We start from the raw sequence: 19,280 nt of genomic DNA, 5'->3' as shown, positions 1-19,280 counted from the left end.
TAGCAAGGTGGCTGGTTACCAAGTAAATCTGTAAAAGGCCAACAAGCATTTAATAAGTGTTCAAACTCACTGGTTGTACCAAAAAATGCAAGTTAAAACAAATAAAACTGGCTAAGATTTTTTGGAGAGAAATAGGTACATCTCACACTGCAAGGGGAACACACTGGAGGGCAGTGTGCTGTTCGGGCTTGGGACTATATTCCAACACACTAAGTGAAAGACACTGACTACAAAACTGTGTGTACCTGAGCTCACAAACCGGCAGGGCAACAAGACTGATTCACATATGCATTGTCTGAACTCCAGGGTGTTAACAAAAATTGCGGCCCACACAAAAATGAGGAGATTTCATATTAAATCCGTTCCAGTTTCTCTTGAAGAACTAGAAGGTGTCGTGACAACAGGATGCGTCCTCCCAGGGCCACAAACATCTGGGCTGACTGATGCTGGGTTGCCCCATCCACGGACCACCTTCAGGGCCCAGAGTCCCTAACAAGCCCTCATGTCTCCAGACTGAGAAACTTTACACGCTTGATCTGTGGGTAATCTGAACAGGTGCACCCTCACAGAGAATCAACAGTCATGATCGCTCGATAGAGAGATTCTGGGCACACTCTTTTCTTTCCTTATCTATATTTTCAAAAGTTTTCTTCAATAAACATGTACTGCTTTTGTAGTAAGAAAAAAGTGTTATTTTTTAAATTACCAAATCACAACTACAATATGACTTCATCTAATGAGATCAAAACAACTAAAGATAACAGACAATGACTATGGTTTAAAACTAATTGAACTAAGGAAGTAATGTCAGCTTACAATTACTGCAGTATTTCCCTCTCTTTGATACTAATTAAAACACCAGATTGGACAATGGCAGCATTTTACAAATTAGATCTTCCTCAAAGGGAATAGCTTCTATGGACGCTCAATTCGTAAAACAGCTATTTTAAGGATTCATTTCCACATATTTAAAGTTTCCTTCACCAAGAAATGTAAATAGAAAATCTCTCTGATCAGAAATCTATATGCATAACCTCAATTAATTTAATGTTTAAAAAGTTAAATAATTCCTGATCTTTACATTGTTTTATTTTACTTGATCAATAATAATAGGAGTTTCATGGGATTCTCTTTTCCTCAGAGAACTTCAAAAGGTTTGTACAAAACCATTCATCTCACCCCATCTCCGAGACCTCAAAGAGTAAATCATATTACCCTCAGGGTACTGAAAGAGTTCAAGGCTAGGTAGAAATGTCAACATCCACAGATAACTGAAAGTGAAGTCCATTCAACATTTCTCCCTCAGGCTCCTCCAGTCCACTCCCACATGACATCCAGAGCCATCTTTTTAAACAAAAGCAAACGATGGAACTCCCTTGCTTAAAACTTACACCAGCTTCCTACTCCCACTGACTCTGAATAAAATCCAAACCACGCCCGATCTCTTTTATTCCTCATCTGCCTCTCCCCTGTTCACTGCACCTGGGTGACTCTGGCCTCCATGCAGTCAGATCCTCAAATACCAATCTATTCAGTGCGCCAAGAAACAACTGGTGAGTGTCGACCGTGCACCAAGCACTGTTCTAGTTCCAGGGGATAAGACAGTGAACAAAACAGACAAAACTCCCTGCCCTTATGAACTCACATCCTAGTAACCCCAATACCAAGTTCTCTTCTGCCTCAGTTTCTCTAATCACTTAAAGAATATTAAGGGCCGGCCCAGTGGTGTAGTAGTTAAGTTCACACACTCCTCTTTGGTGGCCCAGGGTTCACAGGTTCAGGATCCCAAGGGTGGACCTAGCACCACTCATCAGCCATGCTGTGGTGGCATCCCACATATAGACTGGAGGAAGACTGGCACAGATGTTAGCTCAGGGCCAATCTTCCTCACCAATAAATAAATAAATAAACAAATAAAATAAAAATAGAGAATATTAAAACAACAATTGTAATGACTATGTCTTAAGGTGTCTAAAATAAACAGTACTACCTATAATAAATTTATTATTATTTACTGACTTTAATATTAACTATCATAAGTGAAGAAGAGAGAAGAAATAAAGGAGGCAGGACCTTTACTCAAGGAAACTTGCCATATTCTAGGAATGGTACTAATTTTTTTGTCAATTTTTCAAGGTTTCTCTCATAACTAGTTACATAGCTTTTATATGTCAGTAACGAAAATACAATACTCCACTTGTACAAGAACGGAGTAGCTGAGTTTCAAATAATTCCAGAAGCTGAAAGATTACTTGCTTTAAAAACCTATTATCTAAAGTTTACAGCAGAAATGAATTGATTTTTATAAATATTGGATCCATAATGAACAAACTCTTCTTATAGATAATGCACAGGAATGAGGTTTATGTGTTTATACAATGGCTTATAACACAACACACTGCCCTTGTTAGAACGATAAAACTGCTCGGGAAATAAAATAAAACTGTCTTGACTCTGAGAGAAGAAATTAGCCCTACACACACACACACACACACACACACACACACGCACAGACACACACATGCACAAACATGCAAAATGAATGGTCCCATGGCTTCCTGTTTCTACGTTTTTATCATAAGAATCACTGTCATCCTTAACCAAGTGGGTTAAAGAATAGCACTAAAAGCCAGCTGACTTTGCTAATTTCCACAAGCTGCATCCATGTCTTACCACCAGTCACCAGGACTTGCAAGCGAAACTCAAGGATGAACAAAATCATTGCTGATAGAGAAACAAGTCAACATGCTCACCACAGCAACAGAGGATCAAAAGCACTGCCCTCTTGTATTAAGGAGAGGATGTTTAATTTTAACCACCAAGGATAAAAAAAACTTTGACCAACTGCTATGCCCTTGTTATTTTCACATTCAAATTCAGCTGAATCCAAAACTTTGTCACATCCCTCAGTTCCACGGAGAGCTCTACCGCTCAGTGAAGAGTGAAAGGTACTCCTACACTCCCAGATGGCCTCGGTGGAGCCCCACACCACACAATGACAAGTGGTTTCGGTGACCAGCTTAAAATTGAGCCATGGCAGTGCCACCTCGCTCCCTAGGCAGCACAAACTCAGGCCAGAGAGCTGAAGCCAATATAATTTCACGAACGCTCTCTCTGGGCAATAGCTCAGTAAGGTAAACTACCTATCATTAATTCTACCAGGAAAGTGGTTGAAAGAGCACTGATGAATTCAATAGATTAAGCTGCTTGAAGTTCACTTTGTGAGACGGCTACAAACATTAGCAACAAAACTTTAATGATATTCCACCATCACATTTATTAATAATAGGTTTTTTAATGATCTCCCAATGGATCCGTGACATCCCTCTCCACTGAGGCACTGGCAGTCCTGGAGAGCACTTCCACAGGCCACTTCAAATCTCCAAAACAGCCAACATGGAAATGGTCGGGCAGACTCCCGGCTGGCTCCCTAATCACACTTCTGTGTGTAGTCTTCTGTTTCCAAGGCAAGTGCACACCACAGTGAACTGCCTTTTCAAACTGCACTAATCTTCTCCACGACTCGACGCCTGTTTTCCATGCAGGGGCACTTCAGGAAAACCACTACAGAGTAAAGGCTCACAAGCTGCTTTGAGAGATGAACCCCAGACAGCAGACCAGGCTTATTTGTGAGCTAACTTATGTGATTAACTTCTCAGTAAGAAGGATTCAAATTGTGCCCCCACCTAATTTGTAAATTAACACACATCAGGGAACCTCTAGGTTAGTCCGAAACAGAAATCAGGAATGTGAACCGTACCCCAATGCCAACAAAACATGTCTAAGAAATACGCAGTCCAGCACTGTGGCTAAGAGATTTGGCCTCTAGTTACAAATCTGCTCAGCCACTTGCTGGTTCTCTAAGTCACTTAACTGCTGGTACCTCAGCTTCCAAGGCATATTCATCCAAAAAATTAGAGTTTTGTGAAGAGTGAGTGAGTTAATGCTTATAAAATGCTGCAAAGGGACTTGATAAATGTTAGCTCTCATTTTTACCGGTGGATGAATTTTCTGACTTTCCATATCACACTACTAAACAGGTTACATTAACATCCCATTCTTCTTCCTAACAACAAAAATAATTCACTACGTTTGTCACTAGTGAAATCATTCCCAAAAAGGGAGGGGGAGGGAAATGGAACTCTCACACACCATGCTCAAAGTAGAAATTGCTACAGTCTTTCTAAGTGACAAATTGAAAATATGTATCAAAACCTTAAAATTTAGCATGTACTTTGATCCTACAATTCCACCTCTAGAAAATTACCCTAAAGAAAGAAAATCTCACAAGTATATACAGAGAAGTATGGAAGAGGATGGTCATTGCAGAATTATTGATAACGGTGGGGGGAGAAAGAAACAAACCAATAAAAATAAACTGGTTAAATTACCACAGATCCATAAAATGGAATAGTATTCAGTTACTAAACTATTATAACTGACAATATAGACATGGAAAGACTCATGATAAGATGTTAAGCAAAAAAAAAGGCATGCTACAGAACAATCATATATATAGCAGGATCCCATATTTATTACCAAAAATTGTACATGAATAGCCACATGCACACAAAAACATGGTTTGGAGAGATATGTACTCAGGTAGTAGATTTATGAGTATTCTATAGTTTTCTTTTTACTTCTCTGTATTTCAATTTTTCTACCATAAACATGTAATTCTTTAAAATACGTAGGGATAATAGCTGATTATCATAAACTGATTACCAGTTTGGTTCTGAAATAATACAATTAAGTTGAAAGTGATGGCAAGATTTATCTTTACTTAGAAAAAATTTACATTTACATAATATTTGATGGTTTATTAAATACTTTTCATCTTTAGTCTGGTTATCCAATTAAAAAATTATACATATGTAGTATCAAGAAATTAGCAAGAGATTTCTTTTTTAAGCAATGGAATTCTACTTACTACCATTAAGTGTAGTGGCATAAAAATTAAATGGACACTTGAGTTTTATATATAACAAATATATATATATATTTTTTTAAGATTTTATTTTTCCTTTTTCTCCCCAAAGCCCCCTGGCACATAGTTGTATATTTTTAGTTGTGGGTCCTTCTAGTTGTGATATGTGAGGTGCCACCTCAGCATGGCTTGATGAGCAGTGCCATGTCAGCGCCCAGGATCAGAACCGTGGAAACCCTGGGCCACCAAAGTGGACGGCGAGAACTTAACCACTCGGCCACGGGGCCAGCTCCGAGTTTTACACATTTTTATGTACCCCAATTCTTTATCATCATCATACACCATTTATTAAATGAACACATCTCAAGAACTTATACAAACACTTAGAAGTATTTAACCTGAGGCACTGGGAGGTGGCTGGGTGACTAAAGTCACAAACTATGTGTGGTCAAACCCAACATCCTCTGGAGTTTGTGCTCTTAATCATCCAGCACCCTCAACCAGAGAATAGAAGTTGTTATTTATGGGGCCCTATGCTGGACTCTGAAAGAAGGGAGTGGAGGTCATATTTTATTACTATGAAAATTGAAATTGGGGGCCGGCCTCGTGGTGTAGTGGTTAAGTTTGCACGTTCTGCTTCAGCAGCCCAGGGTTCACAGGTTCAGATCCCGGGCACAGACCTAGCACCGCTCATCCAGCCATGCTGTGGCAGCATCCCACATACAAAGTAGGGGAAGACTGGCACAGATGTTAGCTCAGGGACCATCTTCCTCACAAAAAAGAAAGAAAGAAATTGGAAAACGTACCAATTTTCTATTTTCTATATTTTTTGGAAATCAGTATTTGTAGCATTATGTTGGGCTTCTCATAGCTTATAAAATGCTATTTTGATACAGCAATAGCATAGTAATTTACCACAACACTGCTACTCACATTTACATTTTGAGTCTCTAAGCAAACATCTTACTGGGAGCCTTCTTTCCAGCTTATCACCTTGAGCGTTCTACGCTCCATTTCAGAGCCAACCAAACTTACAGAAATGACTGGGTGTATGGTACTTTCAACTCCTAATTTATAAAATCAGTGACTATTAAGTGATAAGATTAATTTTACAAGTAAGTGTTTATAAATGTGGCCTCACTGCCATGTAGTTCACTCCACTATCTCATGGAGTTCTCCAGGCACTATTCTAGGCACTGGGGATCCAAGGATGAACCCAAGTTTCCGCTCCTCTAAAACGTCTATTATAGGTGAAGGTCATCGTCAGTTTTTTATTAGCAGCCTAAGGTATAAAACTTGCTCTGTCACTTGAAAAACTTGCTGTCCTCTTCAGGAGACGGTCTTAGGAGACGCCAAGTGAGAAGCAAGCACAATATCAGTGGTTCTCCAACTTTACTGTGCAGGAGAAACTCCTGGAGAACTTGATGGAGATCCTGATTCCAGGGCCCTACCTCCAGGAGGCTGATTCTGAGGTGAGGCGACAAAAACCTCTACTTTTAACAAGAACCTCAGTTAATGCTGATGTAAGTGACCTGAGGTCCAGATTTTGAGAAACCCACCTGTAACTGGAGCCATTCAGAAAGGAATGGTCTTTCAGCTCTACGGCAGGGCAATCTGAACTGAGTAATATAAACCTCACGTAATTAATTCTCTATAATTCACAAATCTAGCAAATGAAAAACATGAGTCAGAGGAGAGGAATTTACCAGCACCTCCTCCTCCTTAACCTCTTATAGGAAATCTGAGTTTGCCTCATTCTAGGCATTTGGGGACAAGAACCTAAGCAGAATTCTACTACCAATATTAGAGATAAGCATTAATAAAAAGAAATTGCTAGTCAACAGCGAGGAAAAAAACTGCTGAGGACAAACATTTCATGGAACTGACTTGCTACCACTCATTTTATGCCCTATTTCACAATGCTTAGTATCTGAACAATCCACAGAGTTCCAAAGTACATCAAAAATTTGTTCATTTCCTCTCTTACTCAGGCAGAATAATAATGAGAGTTTTGTAAAGGTACCATGTGCCTAGTGATCCCAATAGATACATTCTTAGATAAAGAAATATCTTTTTTTGCTTTTAAACTTTCTATCAGAAACTCTCCTTACTGGAGCTACTTACAGGAGTTTTAAATAGTTTTAACGCCATCATTAAATTAGTGTCCCTCATTTCTCAATTTAGCTTACCTAAAAGTTTCTGGGTTCTTTACAAACCTCCTATGGAAAGAATTCACTGTTAAATATACATACATATTTTTAGTTATAAGGAAACTCCCATCAAAATAACATAAATGTTTCAAGTAAACTATTAAAAAAATTAAAACAGAAACATAGTATTTTGTTCTCAGAGAGAGGTAGATTTCATAACTTTGAGGGGTGTTTAAGCTTCTGCACCTTAAGTCATCTAAAAATAAAGGTATCCTAACAAATACATTGCTCCTGTTTCAGAGGTTAGGGGTAGCACTAACAAACCAGCTGGCCTTGCTGGGTCCACGGCTCCAGATCCTGCCCTCAGACCCTGTCCACTACGTAATCCATGAGCTCTCTGAGCCTGTTCTTCATCCTTTCAAAGGGATTAGTAAAGCTGCCTCCCAGCTGACAGAATTGATATTTTCCAGATGCATCTGTTTGTATGGTAGTTGTTTTTATTATCTATACTTTTTATTGTACTTGTTTTGTTTTTATTATTTCTACGTCTTGACCACGGAAACAGCAAGAGTAGGATGCCAGCAGACAAGCACAAAGAAACGCATCTGTCCCGAGTCTGCATATATTTAAAATTTCAGGCTGGTGCTGCCTTCGGAATAGCATTGATGATGGCAAAGTTCTAAAGGAAACTTTCATATTAAGAGGGTATCAAAAATCTCCACAGCCTCCAACTCGACAGAGAAACTGCTAATCTATTTCTTCAAAAGCAAAGCTTAGTCTGAATCACAACAAAAGATGCCCATAGGCTACGTAATCCACGAACTTGTTTTCTAATCCGAAGGCAAACAAGTAGGAGAGAAAGGTACAACCCATTCCTCGTTGGTTTCCTTTTCCTGGGGATTCTGATTACATTTCCTCGTGCAAACAAGAAGAGACCGCAATTGTGCCTTCGGTCCACACCATCAAACCGTGTCTGCGCGTAAAGAAGGGAAGGAGCAGCGGCAGACCCCGGAGACGCGCTCCCACTGAAAGGAAAGCCGCTTTCTGTTAAATACCATCAGAGGCAGCCCGGGCAGGACGACTTAGGGCCAAATGGCATTGACTGCCCTTCACTGACAGGGATTTTGCAGGCACACGAGACACAAAAAGGGATGAGCCGGGACTCCAGGCCGGGGGGAGAGGCGGGCGGCGCGATGCCGCTCCCCGCGAGCTCCGGATCCCCGGGAGGCTGGCGGGGAGGCGAGGTTTGGCCGGTCCGCCGCGCTCAGGCGGCCGAGGGCAGCCAGGTCAGCCCTGGAAGGACCGACCGCCCCCACGTCCCCCTCCGGAGGGAGGGACCCCGCTCGGCCGGCCAGGCTGCGGACGCCCATTCAACCCGAAGCCCGTCCCGCGACCGCCACCCCCTCGGCCGCCGAGGCGCCCCGGCCTCCCGGCTCCGACCAGCCGGCCGCCCCCGGGAGGATGGGGAAGGACGAGGCGCAGGGGCGGCCGGTGCCGCGCCTCCCGGGCGCGCGGCAAAGGGTGAAGGGCGGCCCGAGAGATGCGCGCCGGGCCGCGGGACCGGCGCCCCGGGCGGCCATCGCGCCGACCCCTGCGCCGACCCCCGCCCCCGCCGCCTCCTGGGTCCAGGCCCGCGCCGTCCAGCCCGCTCCTCACCTCATCTCCAGGCGGATCCGCGCTGCCGCCCGGGGGACGAATCAGTGCAGCTCACTCGCCGCGGGGAGGGACGCAGGAGCCGCAGCCCTGCACACCATCCCCGCCCGCCTCTCCCTGCGTCCCGGAGCCCGCTCGGGATTCTCCCTCGCGAGCCGCCGTACTACGGAGCAACCAAGCTGCGCTCCCTCCCGTCTCCTCCGCTCTTCTCTACCTCCTTCTCTCCCTCCCTCGCTCCCGCCTATCTCCTCATCTCCCTCGGCTGCCTCCCCCGCCCCCATCCACGCCTCCATCTCCGCCCACAGGTGGGTGGGGACAAACAGTCTACCAATCAGAAGAAGGGGTCCGCACCTCCTCTCCGCCCCTACCGCTGGCCCCGCCCACCACGGGAACCAAAGGAGGAGGAGTCCATCAAAATGGAAGAGGAAAGAGTGACAGCCGAATAAACCAATCAGCAAGCTCAAAGGGGCGGGAGTGGGAATCTCCTTCCTCCCCGCCCCCTTCCCAGAAAGCGTAACCAGGGGCTTCTATTCAGGCATTTCCCTGACCGGGCTTATGGAGATTTTGTTGTACGATTTCAGTGCCCCTGTCCTTTGCCATTGCGAGGCACTAGTTAGGATGCATTCAACTTAGTTACAGAAGGTTTTAAAGGAGAGAACAATGTGGACGTGAAAAGGGAGGCGGGTCACAGTCCGAGGAAGGTGGTAAGGAGATACGTTGGAAGAAGGAAGGGTGTGGCCTTTCGCTGAAATTTGCATAAAACGAAACCCATCGGCGACTACAACTTCGCCCATTTATTGGTCGCTCTTGGTGCGGAGCCTCGCGTCTCCTCCGAGCAGAGCATGCCGGGAGATGTAGTTCCGAGTGCGGTTGCTATGGCGTTCTCTACAGTCTCGGGGAGTCCAGGAGTGACGAGCGGCCTGACCAATGGGAGCAGCGCCTGGGCCAGAGGGGGCGGGCTCTCTGCGAAAGGACTCGAAGGTGGCGGTGGCGAAGGAGCAGGCCGTTGGGGCCGGTCGGAGGCAGGTGAGCCAGGGGAAACGCGTGGTGTGTCTTGGGAAACAAGGATTTGGGCTAAAACTCGAGAGACGTCCCGCCAAACCATCCAGCCTTGGGGCGGATGGTGGTTCGCATCGCACCCCAGCCTCAGACCCGCTCGGGCCGAGGCCTCGTTCGGCCAAGGCCGCTGAGGGGCGGGTAAGGCGGTTTGACTGACGATTTCCTGGTCCTTACGGGTTTGGATTGTAGGTTTTGTCTCAGTTTTCATCCCACCCCACATTTATGGAGGCGAAAGGCTGGAGGTTCCCTTGCACTGCATCTCCCAGCTTGGATCCGCTCCCCCCACCCCGCTTCTTTTTGTTCCTGTAGTTTGAGTTTCCTTTTTCTTCCTCCTTTATCCCTTCTCTGCCACCTCCTCCTTCACTTTCCTTTTTAGGTGAGTAATTACTTAAAGAAAGGGTGTTCGCGTTTATGTGACTCCAGGACCAGATTTGCCCTCTTCGTTAAGCTAAACAGCAGAACTCTGGAGCAGGGCGTAGAATCACCCTAGAATCAGGTTGCGGTGCGGATGCTGATTGTCTAGGTCTGCACCGGGGCCTGAGATCTGTATTTCTAACAAGCTCCCAGGTGCTGCTAGCCCACGTTATGAGTGACAGGGTTCCACCTCAGCTCTGTGCAATACAAATACAATGCGAGCCACTTAGGTAATTCTGAGTTTTCTGGTAGCCACAATAAAAAACGTGAAAAGAAATACGTGAAATTAATTTTAATAATATGCTTCATTTCACCCAGTATATCCAAAATATTATCACAACACATAAGCAAATATTTAAAATTGAGATATTATACATTCTTTTTTTTTTATATTGTCTTCGAAATCTGATGTGTATTTTACGCTTACAGCACATGTCAATTGTGACTAGACACAATTCTCCTGAGCCACCTGTGGCTAGTGGCTACTGTCGTTGGACAGCGCCAATGACAATTAAAAGGTGCTAAAGCTGAGGTTGCACCCGCCCAAGCCCTTTGCTGCTCTGTGACATGGACTTTACAACTGTGTTAGAGGGTCTCTGCCCAATTTACAGAAATAATAGGAAAAATAGCCAACATTTATTGAACCCGTATCCTGTGCCAGGTGTCATACTGAATGCTTTGCATGTATTATTTAAGCCTTACAGCAACCCTTTGAGGTAACTGATATTATTATCTCTGTTTTGTAGATATGAAATCTAAGGCCCATAAGGTTAAAATTAAGTAGCCCAAAGTCACGCAATGAATAAGTAGGAGAGCCAGGATTCCCACTGGGGTCAGTTATGACTTCTAATTCCTATTCATCATCCACTGAAGTGCATGATCATTATTGCACCTCATTGATGCCTCTGCTCCAGCTTATAGCAGGGGATGAAATGTTCAGTTTGAAACAGAGTTCCCCATACAAGGTCAAGTTGCCTGTCATTTTGCAGTGGAATGTTTTGGTAGTTTTACAACACTCTGTGCTGTGCATTCAGAATTAAAGTTCTGGATTGAAGAAGAGTGTTCAAAACCTCGAGACATTTGGGCCTCTAGACCAGTACCGTACCTTGGGTGGTAATGTGTCTTGCTTCGTTTGTGTACCCCTCTGAAGAAGGAGGGTGGGAAAGCTTGGGAATTCTTAAAATGTTTCACTGTGAAATCACGGTGTGTTTTGGTTTTGTTGGTTGTGAAATCTTTTTTTAATTCTTAAAAATGAATATTTTCTTGCTCCTGTGAACTCCACATAGAATACTTCAAAGACAACTTTATGATTTTTCTAGACCCAATGAACAGTCGTACATTGAGCTAAGGAGAGTTTTATGAGTAGAAGAGCAAAAAATACACTTATCCACACATGCTAAAATATGGTGTCTTGCAAAATAATTTTCTTCTATTTTATACATTGTAATAAATGATACATCTTGTGAATTCTCTTGATTGTGAATTTATTAGTAAATATTTCATCCAAATTACAATTCCTATTTTGCATCTGAAGCAAGAAATAGTTTCTTTAAGATCCTGTAGTGAATTGGAAAATTAAATAAGCATTTACAAACTGCAATAATGTTAGTTGGTGGAAAAGAAGATCAGTTAAGTCATTTGGAGAGGAGAGAGAGTGTGGTAGAGATTTAGGGAGGATCCCTCAATTGCTTATCTCCCTCATCACCACCTGCGTTGTCCCAGTGTCACATAATTAAGCCAGCACAAAGGGAAGGCAGTCATTCATCATACCATTGGCTCCATTGTTCCCCAGTAGTACAATATGGGAAACTGTGATGTTAATTCAGAAATGGAAATGAGAGTTAAGTTTCTATTGTTCTGATTCTTACCATATTAAATGGCCCAGCATTGGATAGTAACTGGACCAAAGATTTCCAATCTTTGAAATAGTGACCATCCCACTTCCCCAACATACCCACTCCCCACTCCCCAGAGGTGCTGGCATCGGAGTGCCTCCAATAAGAACTCTTAAGTGGAAACTCATTTGCAAATCAACAAATAGTAAAAGTTAATCTCTCTTGGAGATAGGAGAGTTAATCAGAAATTCTTTTGAAATTCAAAAGAGGTCATTGTTGGGAGCAGCCAGTGTTCTAGATAGACACATGTTGGAGACCACTTGTTGCACAGATAGGCAACAATTTGATATTTCCAAGCAAATGCCTTCTTTCTTTGCTTGTTGAAAGCATATATCAAAAAGAAAAATTTTCCCTTCCTAATTCTTCACCAATCTTTAGATCTCAGTTTGCGTGAGATGTAAAGATTATGCCACACTTGTATAAATTTAATTGAGTATATCGTGATATTGCTCTTAGAAATCTAGATTGTCATAATTAGAAGAGGCTTTAGTGTGGTCATCACATCCCTCATCCCCTTCACCTAATGCTCGAATCCCCTTTAGGAAGCCACTGTAAGTGTGTATGCAGCCTCTGTTTCAATCCTTCTAGTGATGGGGACCATGCAGCTTCATGCATTTTCCTAAGTTTTAGATTAGATACCTAAAAAGTGAAAATAAAAAGTTCTCACAACACATGTTATTAGCTAGAAATGCTTTCCAGGGTTTAGCCAAGTGTGAGCCACTATCACTGTGTCTCCTGTGCCCATCTGGTGGCAGGAGTTGTATGCAGCAGGTGCAGTTGTATGCAGCAAAACAACTGTGTACTCATTGTGTATGCAAAGTGTCCTTAGAGGACACAGATTTCTAGAGACCGTTGCCTGCACAACGTGGAGATGTCCTCCAGTTGTTAGGACCATGTATTCAGCTCCCTCTTTAAGAAGCAGAACTGGCCTATCTAGCTAGCACTACCATTCTCTACAATCTGCAAAGTATGGTATTTGAACCAAAGCTCTGGCTAGGTACTTTGATTATGCTATGTTTTTTAACCAAATATTTGGGCATGTGGGTTGACATACTTCTTTCTCTGATGTGTGGATATGTGTGAAAAGTCTCACAGATGAGTAAAAGCATTGTTAAAACTTAATATTAAGTCACCTCTTCGACATAACTGAAGATTTACCCCTTACAGTCCAGCCAGCTAGTATGAGAGTGCTGTGTACTAGTCACAGCTCGATGATGAGCATCTGGGGCCTGATTTCAGAGTTGACTTCATCCAGTATTCTGTACCCTCACTGCTTGACAATATATCTTTGCTTTCCTTAAAATAAAAATGAATGTTGGGGGCCAGCCCCGTGGCCAAGTGGTTAAGTTCACGTGCTCCGCTTCGGCGGCCCAGGGTTTCACTGGTTCGGATCCCGGGCGCGGACATGGCACCACTCATCAGGCCACGCTGAGGCAGCGTCCCGCATGCCACAACTAGAAGGACCCACAACTAAAATATACAACTATGTACTAGGGGATTTGGGGAGGAAAAAAAAAGATTGGCAACAGTTGTTAGCTCAGGTGCCAATCTTTGAAAAAAAAAATGAAGGTGGGTCAGAAACACTATAACTGAATCCAAAGTGGCCATGGTATTATAAAGTTTGTGTTGGGGAATAATAGAAAATTGAACATAGAAGAGTTTAGACTTTCAGAAATTAAGTTGGCCATGGAGTAACAGGTGAATCGGATGAGGGAAAGAGATGAAGCCGTTCAGCAGCCTGTGGCCACAGCCCGGGCCTGAGGCATTGCAGCCTTACCACATCACTTGTGCAGACACCCACCAAAACCAAAAACTGAGCAGATGAGCCAGGACATCATGAAGGAAAAGGAAGCTTTGTGGTCAATAACTTACTACAGAGGAAGGAATTATGACAGACTCTAAGATAGTCTTTTTTTTTTTTTTGAGGAAGACTAGCCCTGAGCTAACATCTACTGCCAATCCTCCTCTTTTTGCTGAGGAAGACTGGCCCTGAGCTAACGTCTGTGCCCATCTTCCTTTACTGTATATATGGGATGCCCACCAGTGACAGCATAGTTTGACAAGTGGTGCATAGGTCCGCACCCGGGATCCGAACCAGCAAACCCTGGGCCACTGAAACGGAGTGAGTAGACTTAACCGCTGCACCACTGGGCCAGCCCCTAAGATAGTCTTGCTGACTGAAGATTGTTACAGCAAAATCTTGTTTGAGGGAAAGATGAGTCCAGTTTTATGTCTGTTGAATTTGAGGTTGGTCTGGTACTCAGAACAGTTTTGGTCTGAAAATGCAGATAAAGAATGAGCTGTAGAGGTTTTATTTACGATTATTAATGGATGAGCTGCTTGGGGGATGAAGTATAGCAGGAAAAAAGCAAGTGGAGTTCATGTTGCTGTCATAACTAAGATGAAACCATGTTAAATTTCTTCCCATTGATTTTTTTAGAAATTCCTTAAAAGATCAGTACTTTTATTAACTACTTTCTTGAAGCGTATTTATAGTCAAGTGTTTAATTTATGCAAAGTCCTCTTTCTGGTTTGTACCAAAAATTGTTTCAAATAGATGTCTTAATTTTTGTTTCTTCAGGTTTTTTTAATAGGTTTAACGTGTGGCCATTATGAAAATTTAAAGTATCACACATATAATCCTCAATTTGTGCACTTATGTCAAATATATTTAAAATCTGATATAGCTGAGAAAATAGAAAATCTTCATGCTTTTTATAGGCTATCAGCCTACATTTTTAAACAGTTTATTTTCATTTAAAAGTTTTATGTAACACTTTTTGATAAAGGAAAGTTTACCGTAGAACATAATTTTGAAGTTACATGACATTCACTCTTTGAAATGGCATGATAAGCTATATATTTTAATTTATATTTTTATTTTATAAGATGTTATTTTATTTCCTGTATGCAAAATCTTTACATTCAATAAAAATTTTGTTAAATGATGGACTAAGTGTTCCATTTAATCTGGACCAGTGCCTAAGAAACTATGTGGGCCTTGAATACCATTCATTCTACCATTTTCTTAGTGTTAAGAACTCAGTATTCCTTTTTTTGGTTTGCAAAACAAATATATTTCCTCAGTTTTCTTCTGGACACTTTTGTAAAAACTGTTCTCTCTTCACTTTGTAATTTTGAGGATATTTTTGTTCCTACATGGTTCTTTATTGGATCAACTAAACATTACTTTTTTTCTACTAGCCAGGCCAATTTTAACCTAAAATTTGGAGAAACTATTTAGGATGATCTGATAAAAATATTGGCATTTTTATCGTATATAATATTTGCTTTAGGGCACCCTAGGGGTACAAACAAGCAGTTATCTTGAAATTGGGGTGCATGTAGTATAAAGTCCTTGTAACCGCTGATCTGGGAGACACGCCATATGTTTTAAGATGCATCGGGGGCCAGCCCAGTGGCAGGCGGTTAAGTTCACACGTTCTGCTTCTCGGCAGCCCTGGGTTCGCTGGTTCAGATCCCGGGTGTGGACATGGCACCGCTTGGCGAAAGCCATGCTGTGGTAGGTGTCCCATATATAAAGTAGAGGAAGATGGTCATGGATGTTAGCTCAGGGCCAGTCTTCCTCAGCAAAAAGAGGAGGATTGGCAGTAGTTAGCTCGGGGCTGATCTTCCTCAAAAAAAAAAAGATGCATCAAGCAGAGAAAACAGTGGCTTCCAGGATTACAAAGAGAGATGCTTTGAAATCAAGGTGTTGCTATGTCAATGTTCCATGTCTTGAAAAGGCAACTTTCGGAGCCACTGACTGAGTAGGAGCAGAGATTGATTCAGTTAATAATAATGGATATTGATTCTCCCAAACAATAGCTGGGAAGACCCACTAGTTAGTAAGTGAATACAGCAAGGTTTTGTTTGGTAGGATGTGATGAAATCTAGGAGCATGGAACAGATGGGGTGGGTTGAGTGTCTTGGGGTGATTTGAGACAGGGAGTAGGACCTGAGCTTTATTTGCTGGACATGGACGCACACACACACACAAAGAGCTTCTGTAACCAAAGGGTTCGAATTAATTTAATCACCTCACCTAGCTCACCCTGTTTTTATATACTTTGTTGATACGTGCTACATATGTAATTTCTATGTATGTCTTGAACGCGTATTCATTTCTCTTAGTTTCAGCATCTGATTATCACATTCTAGAAAGCAGCAACCATTGCTAAACTAACTCAGTAAAAACCCTTTATATGGATCCCATTAGACACACTAGATTTAACGTGCAGGGCTGGCTTCATGGGTGTGGGAGCTGTGCAGTCACACTGGACCTCGTGCTCAGAAGGGACCCATACTTGGTTTAATGCTCTGCTATCACCATCTTAAAATTTTGCTAATTTCTGGACAAAGTTCCCCACATTTTCCTTTTGCAGTAAGCCCTGCAAATCATGTAGCCAGTTCTATCAACAAGTACTTAATAATTATCAGTCCTATGCTAAAGGATTTAGGATTCTAGTTTTAAGTGATATATCTAATGTTAACAGCTCAATAGAAGACCATTGAATATAATGGTTAAGAGAAATGACTTTGGCATTGGTAGCACATAGTTTGCCCCAGCTCTGGCCCAGCTGGTGCTATGAGACACTAGGCATGTGCCTGAACCTCTGTAAGACTCAGTTTCCTCCTCCATAAAGTAAATTCAATAACAGTACTTTCACCAAAAAGTATGTATAAGAATGTTCTTTTAGCAAGATAATTTGTAAAAGCCCCAAACTGGAAACAATCAATGTCTGTCTATGGTGAAAGGGATAAATAGTAATTTATTCATATGATGGACTACTATCTAGCAATGAGAATGAGTAAACTACAACTACAGGCAACAACACGGGTGAAACTCACAAACATGATATTGAGAGAAAGGAACCAAACATAAAGGAGAATAATTTCATTTACATAAAGTCAAAAACAGGCAAAACTAACGTGGGCTGTTGAAACTCAGGGTACTGAGCATCCTTAGGAGGGGGAGGCAGTAACTAGAAGGAGAATGAGGGAGCCTCTGGAGTTCTAGGAATGTTGTGTTTCCTGCTGTGACATGAGCACATTAATTTCGTAAAATTTAGCAAGCTAATACGCTTAGGATCTGTGTACTTTTCTGTGTGTATTTTATTCTACAAAATTTACTTTAAAAAATAGTCGTTCTATACAATTACTGTGAAAATTAAAGAAACAACTGTGGAATCCTTAGAGATGCTTCAAGAATTCCGCAGAATATGGGTTTAAATACGTCTTTTAAATCGTTTGTAGACTAATATAGAAGAATTAGGGGCACAATTTCAATGAGTGTCTTGACTGCCCACTTTTTCCGTTATAATGGTCTTTTTTTTTAAGTTTGAAAGCCCTTTAAATGACACCTTGGTAAATAAAACTGACCTTCTCTGGCCTTCATTAAGTTTTTTTTCTCAAGTACATCTAATAATTTTTATTGAAAGCAAAGTGAAATTAAGCACACGCTCACCTGTGCAGTGAAAGATTGAACTATAAACTCATTCTCAGTACCCAGAGATTGTTGTATATTATCTTATTTGATCACTTTCAAGAAATATTATGTAAATTTATTTATTTGAAGATTACATTTATGGTTGTCATTTTATCCTTTGCCAGCACTGTTTTTCAATTTTTGCTTTCATTTGGTCTGGAAGATATTTTATTTGTTTATTTCATGTTTGTTTGTTTTTTTTAGGTGACTATGAAAGGCTTATATTTTCAACAGAGTTCTACAAATGAGGAAATAACATTTGTATTTCAAGAAAGGGTGAGAAAAATTGTTTAATTATTAAATGAAACAAGATAGTATATTTCTGTATGTAGTGGACCCAGTTTTAAATGACCTATTATAAGTCATTTTAAGCGGAACTAAATGAGCGAAAGTTACTGAAATGAAACTCTTCGAATTACTTTCCCTTAATTTTCATGTGAAAATGCTGGTCTGTGTTGTAGTGTAACTAAATTTGTAAAAGACTTGCCACAAAAGAGTTTTAGTTCCTTTGGGGTGAAAGTTTGAAAGAGATTAGGAAAAGAGAACAACTTTATCGTTAGTCTTATATGTTGCAAAATTAACCAACTTATTCTGAATACCACAGTAAAGTGAGTTTTTAGATTGTGGCCATATTTCAGAAAATACTTTCTCTCATATTGTGAAATGAAAGAGGTGGAGAAGCATTGTTTTCCACACTAATTGCTGAGCTTTACCAAGTTACCTCATTCACTAAGCTTTAAATGATCTCTAGTTTTTGACAACTTTAAGAAGAGATAGCAGAATTTTCAGATATTGGTAATTGCTTGAAAGGTTTGTGGTAGGCCAAAATCATTTAACTATAAATTTAGGAACAAAAACTAAGCGCTGTAAGTATTTCATGGTCATGATAAGAACTTCTGGATCATGAACACGGTCCAGTTTCTCTGTTATCTTTTACTGACTCCAAAATCTCCTAGGTCAGGAGTCTCAGTCTCAGACAGACTGGCTTCTACCGTTGGGTCAGGATGAGGTTTGATTGCCCTTCAGGAAGAACCTGTCTCCAGGGCCACACCATCAGGAGTGAAATCCACAAATTTGTCTGTATTATTGAATATCTTCATGATGTCACCAAATATTATCAAATCTGAGATTTAAAAGAGAGACTCCCAGAATATTGTGTTCATGTCAAATAAAACACAGTGATCCCTTTGATAGGCCAAAGGAGGGGCTAGGTAAGTAACTATTTTTAGCCAGCTTTTGGTTCCAAATTTTGGATGTATCAGGAGTTGAGGAGAGTATTTTAATTATTGGTGCCAGGATATAGTTATTTGGGGAAGGTGATATGATATTTAATAATATGGTTGGGTGACATTGAGTGCCTGAATGTAGAATATTCTTTGCCTTTGAAGTTATATGGAATAGGAGGAGAATTATGAAGTTATATGGAATAGTTATATGGAACTAAATTTTATTAAGTTTATATTTTGACCCCAGAATCTCGTGAGGCTTGCTGAAATGTCCAAGACAGATGTTAAATAAGGTATTGTTAAATAAGAGATAAACAAGTGACACTAAAGAACTTTATTTTTAGCATTAAGAACATTCCAAAATCAGTAAAATGTGTATAAGGATATCCTAGTAATAGTGAAGGTTCATTGCTTTGAGATTATTTAGATTGAAATAAAGCTCGGTAATTGCCTCTATATCTTGTTATC

General features: G+C 41.3%; 2 protein-coding genes across 24 annotated transcripts in view; one reads left to right on the top strand and one right to left on the bottom strand.

Annotated features, from left to right (window-relative positions):
- ITSN1 (intersectin 1) overlaps nucleotides 1-9,090 on the bottom strand; it is a 213,911-nt gene extending 204,821 nt beyond the window's left edge. For 10 of the 15 annotated variants that reach the window (XR_011533735.1, XR_011533734.1, XM_070597187.1 and 7 more), the window contains exon 1: nucleotides 8,734-9,027. The gene's annotated coding sequence lies outside the window, so the exon portion shown is untranslated. Of the gene's footprint in view, nucleotides 1-7,116; nucleotides 8,103-8,733 lie in introns of all 15 variants that reach the window. The other 5 variants (XM_070597188.1, XM_070597191.1, XM_070597197.1 and 2 more) reach the window with 2 other exon arrangements.
- Nucleotides 8,920-19,280, top strand: part of CRYZL1 (crystallin zeta like 1) — a 32,058-nt gene continuing 21,697 nt past the window's right edge. For 3 of the 9 annotated variants that reach the window (XM_008517109.2, XM_008517073.2, XM_008517101.2), the window contains exons 1-2: nucleotides 9,201-9,756; nucleotides 17,791-17,862. In XM_008517109.2, coding sequence (XP_008515331.2) covers nucleotides 9,658-9,756; nucleotides 17,791-17,862 — 171 coding nt within the window. In that variant the 5' untranslated portion in view covers nucleotides 9,201-9,657. Of the gene's footprint in view, nucleotides 9,757-17,790; nucleotides 17,863-19,280 lie in introns of all 9 variants that reach the window. The other 6 variants (XR_011533736.1, XM_008517125.2, XM_008517082.2 and 3 more) reach the window with 5 other exon arrangements.

This window comes from Equus przewalskii, chromosome 27 (genome assembly GCF_037783145.1).
Source record: "Equus przewalskii isolate Varuska chromosome 27, EquPr2, whole genome shotgun sequence".
Classification (NCBI taxonomy): domain Eukaryota; kingdom Metazoa; phylum Chordata; class Mammalia; order Perissodactyla; family Equidae; genus Equus; species Equus przewalskii.
Note: the sequence above shows the minus strand (reverse complement) of the source record. Positions and strands in the feature narration are given on the sequence as shown.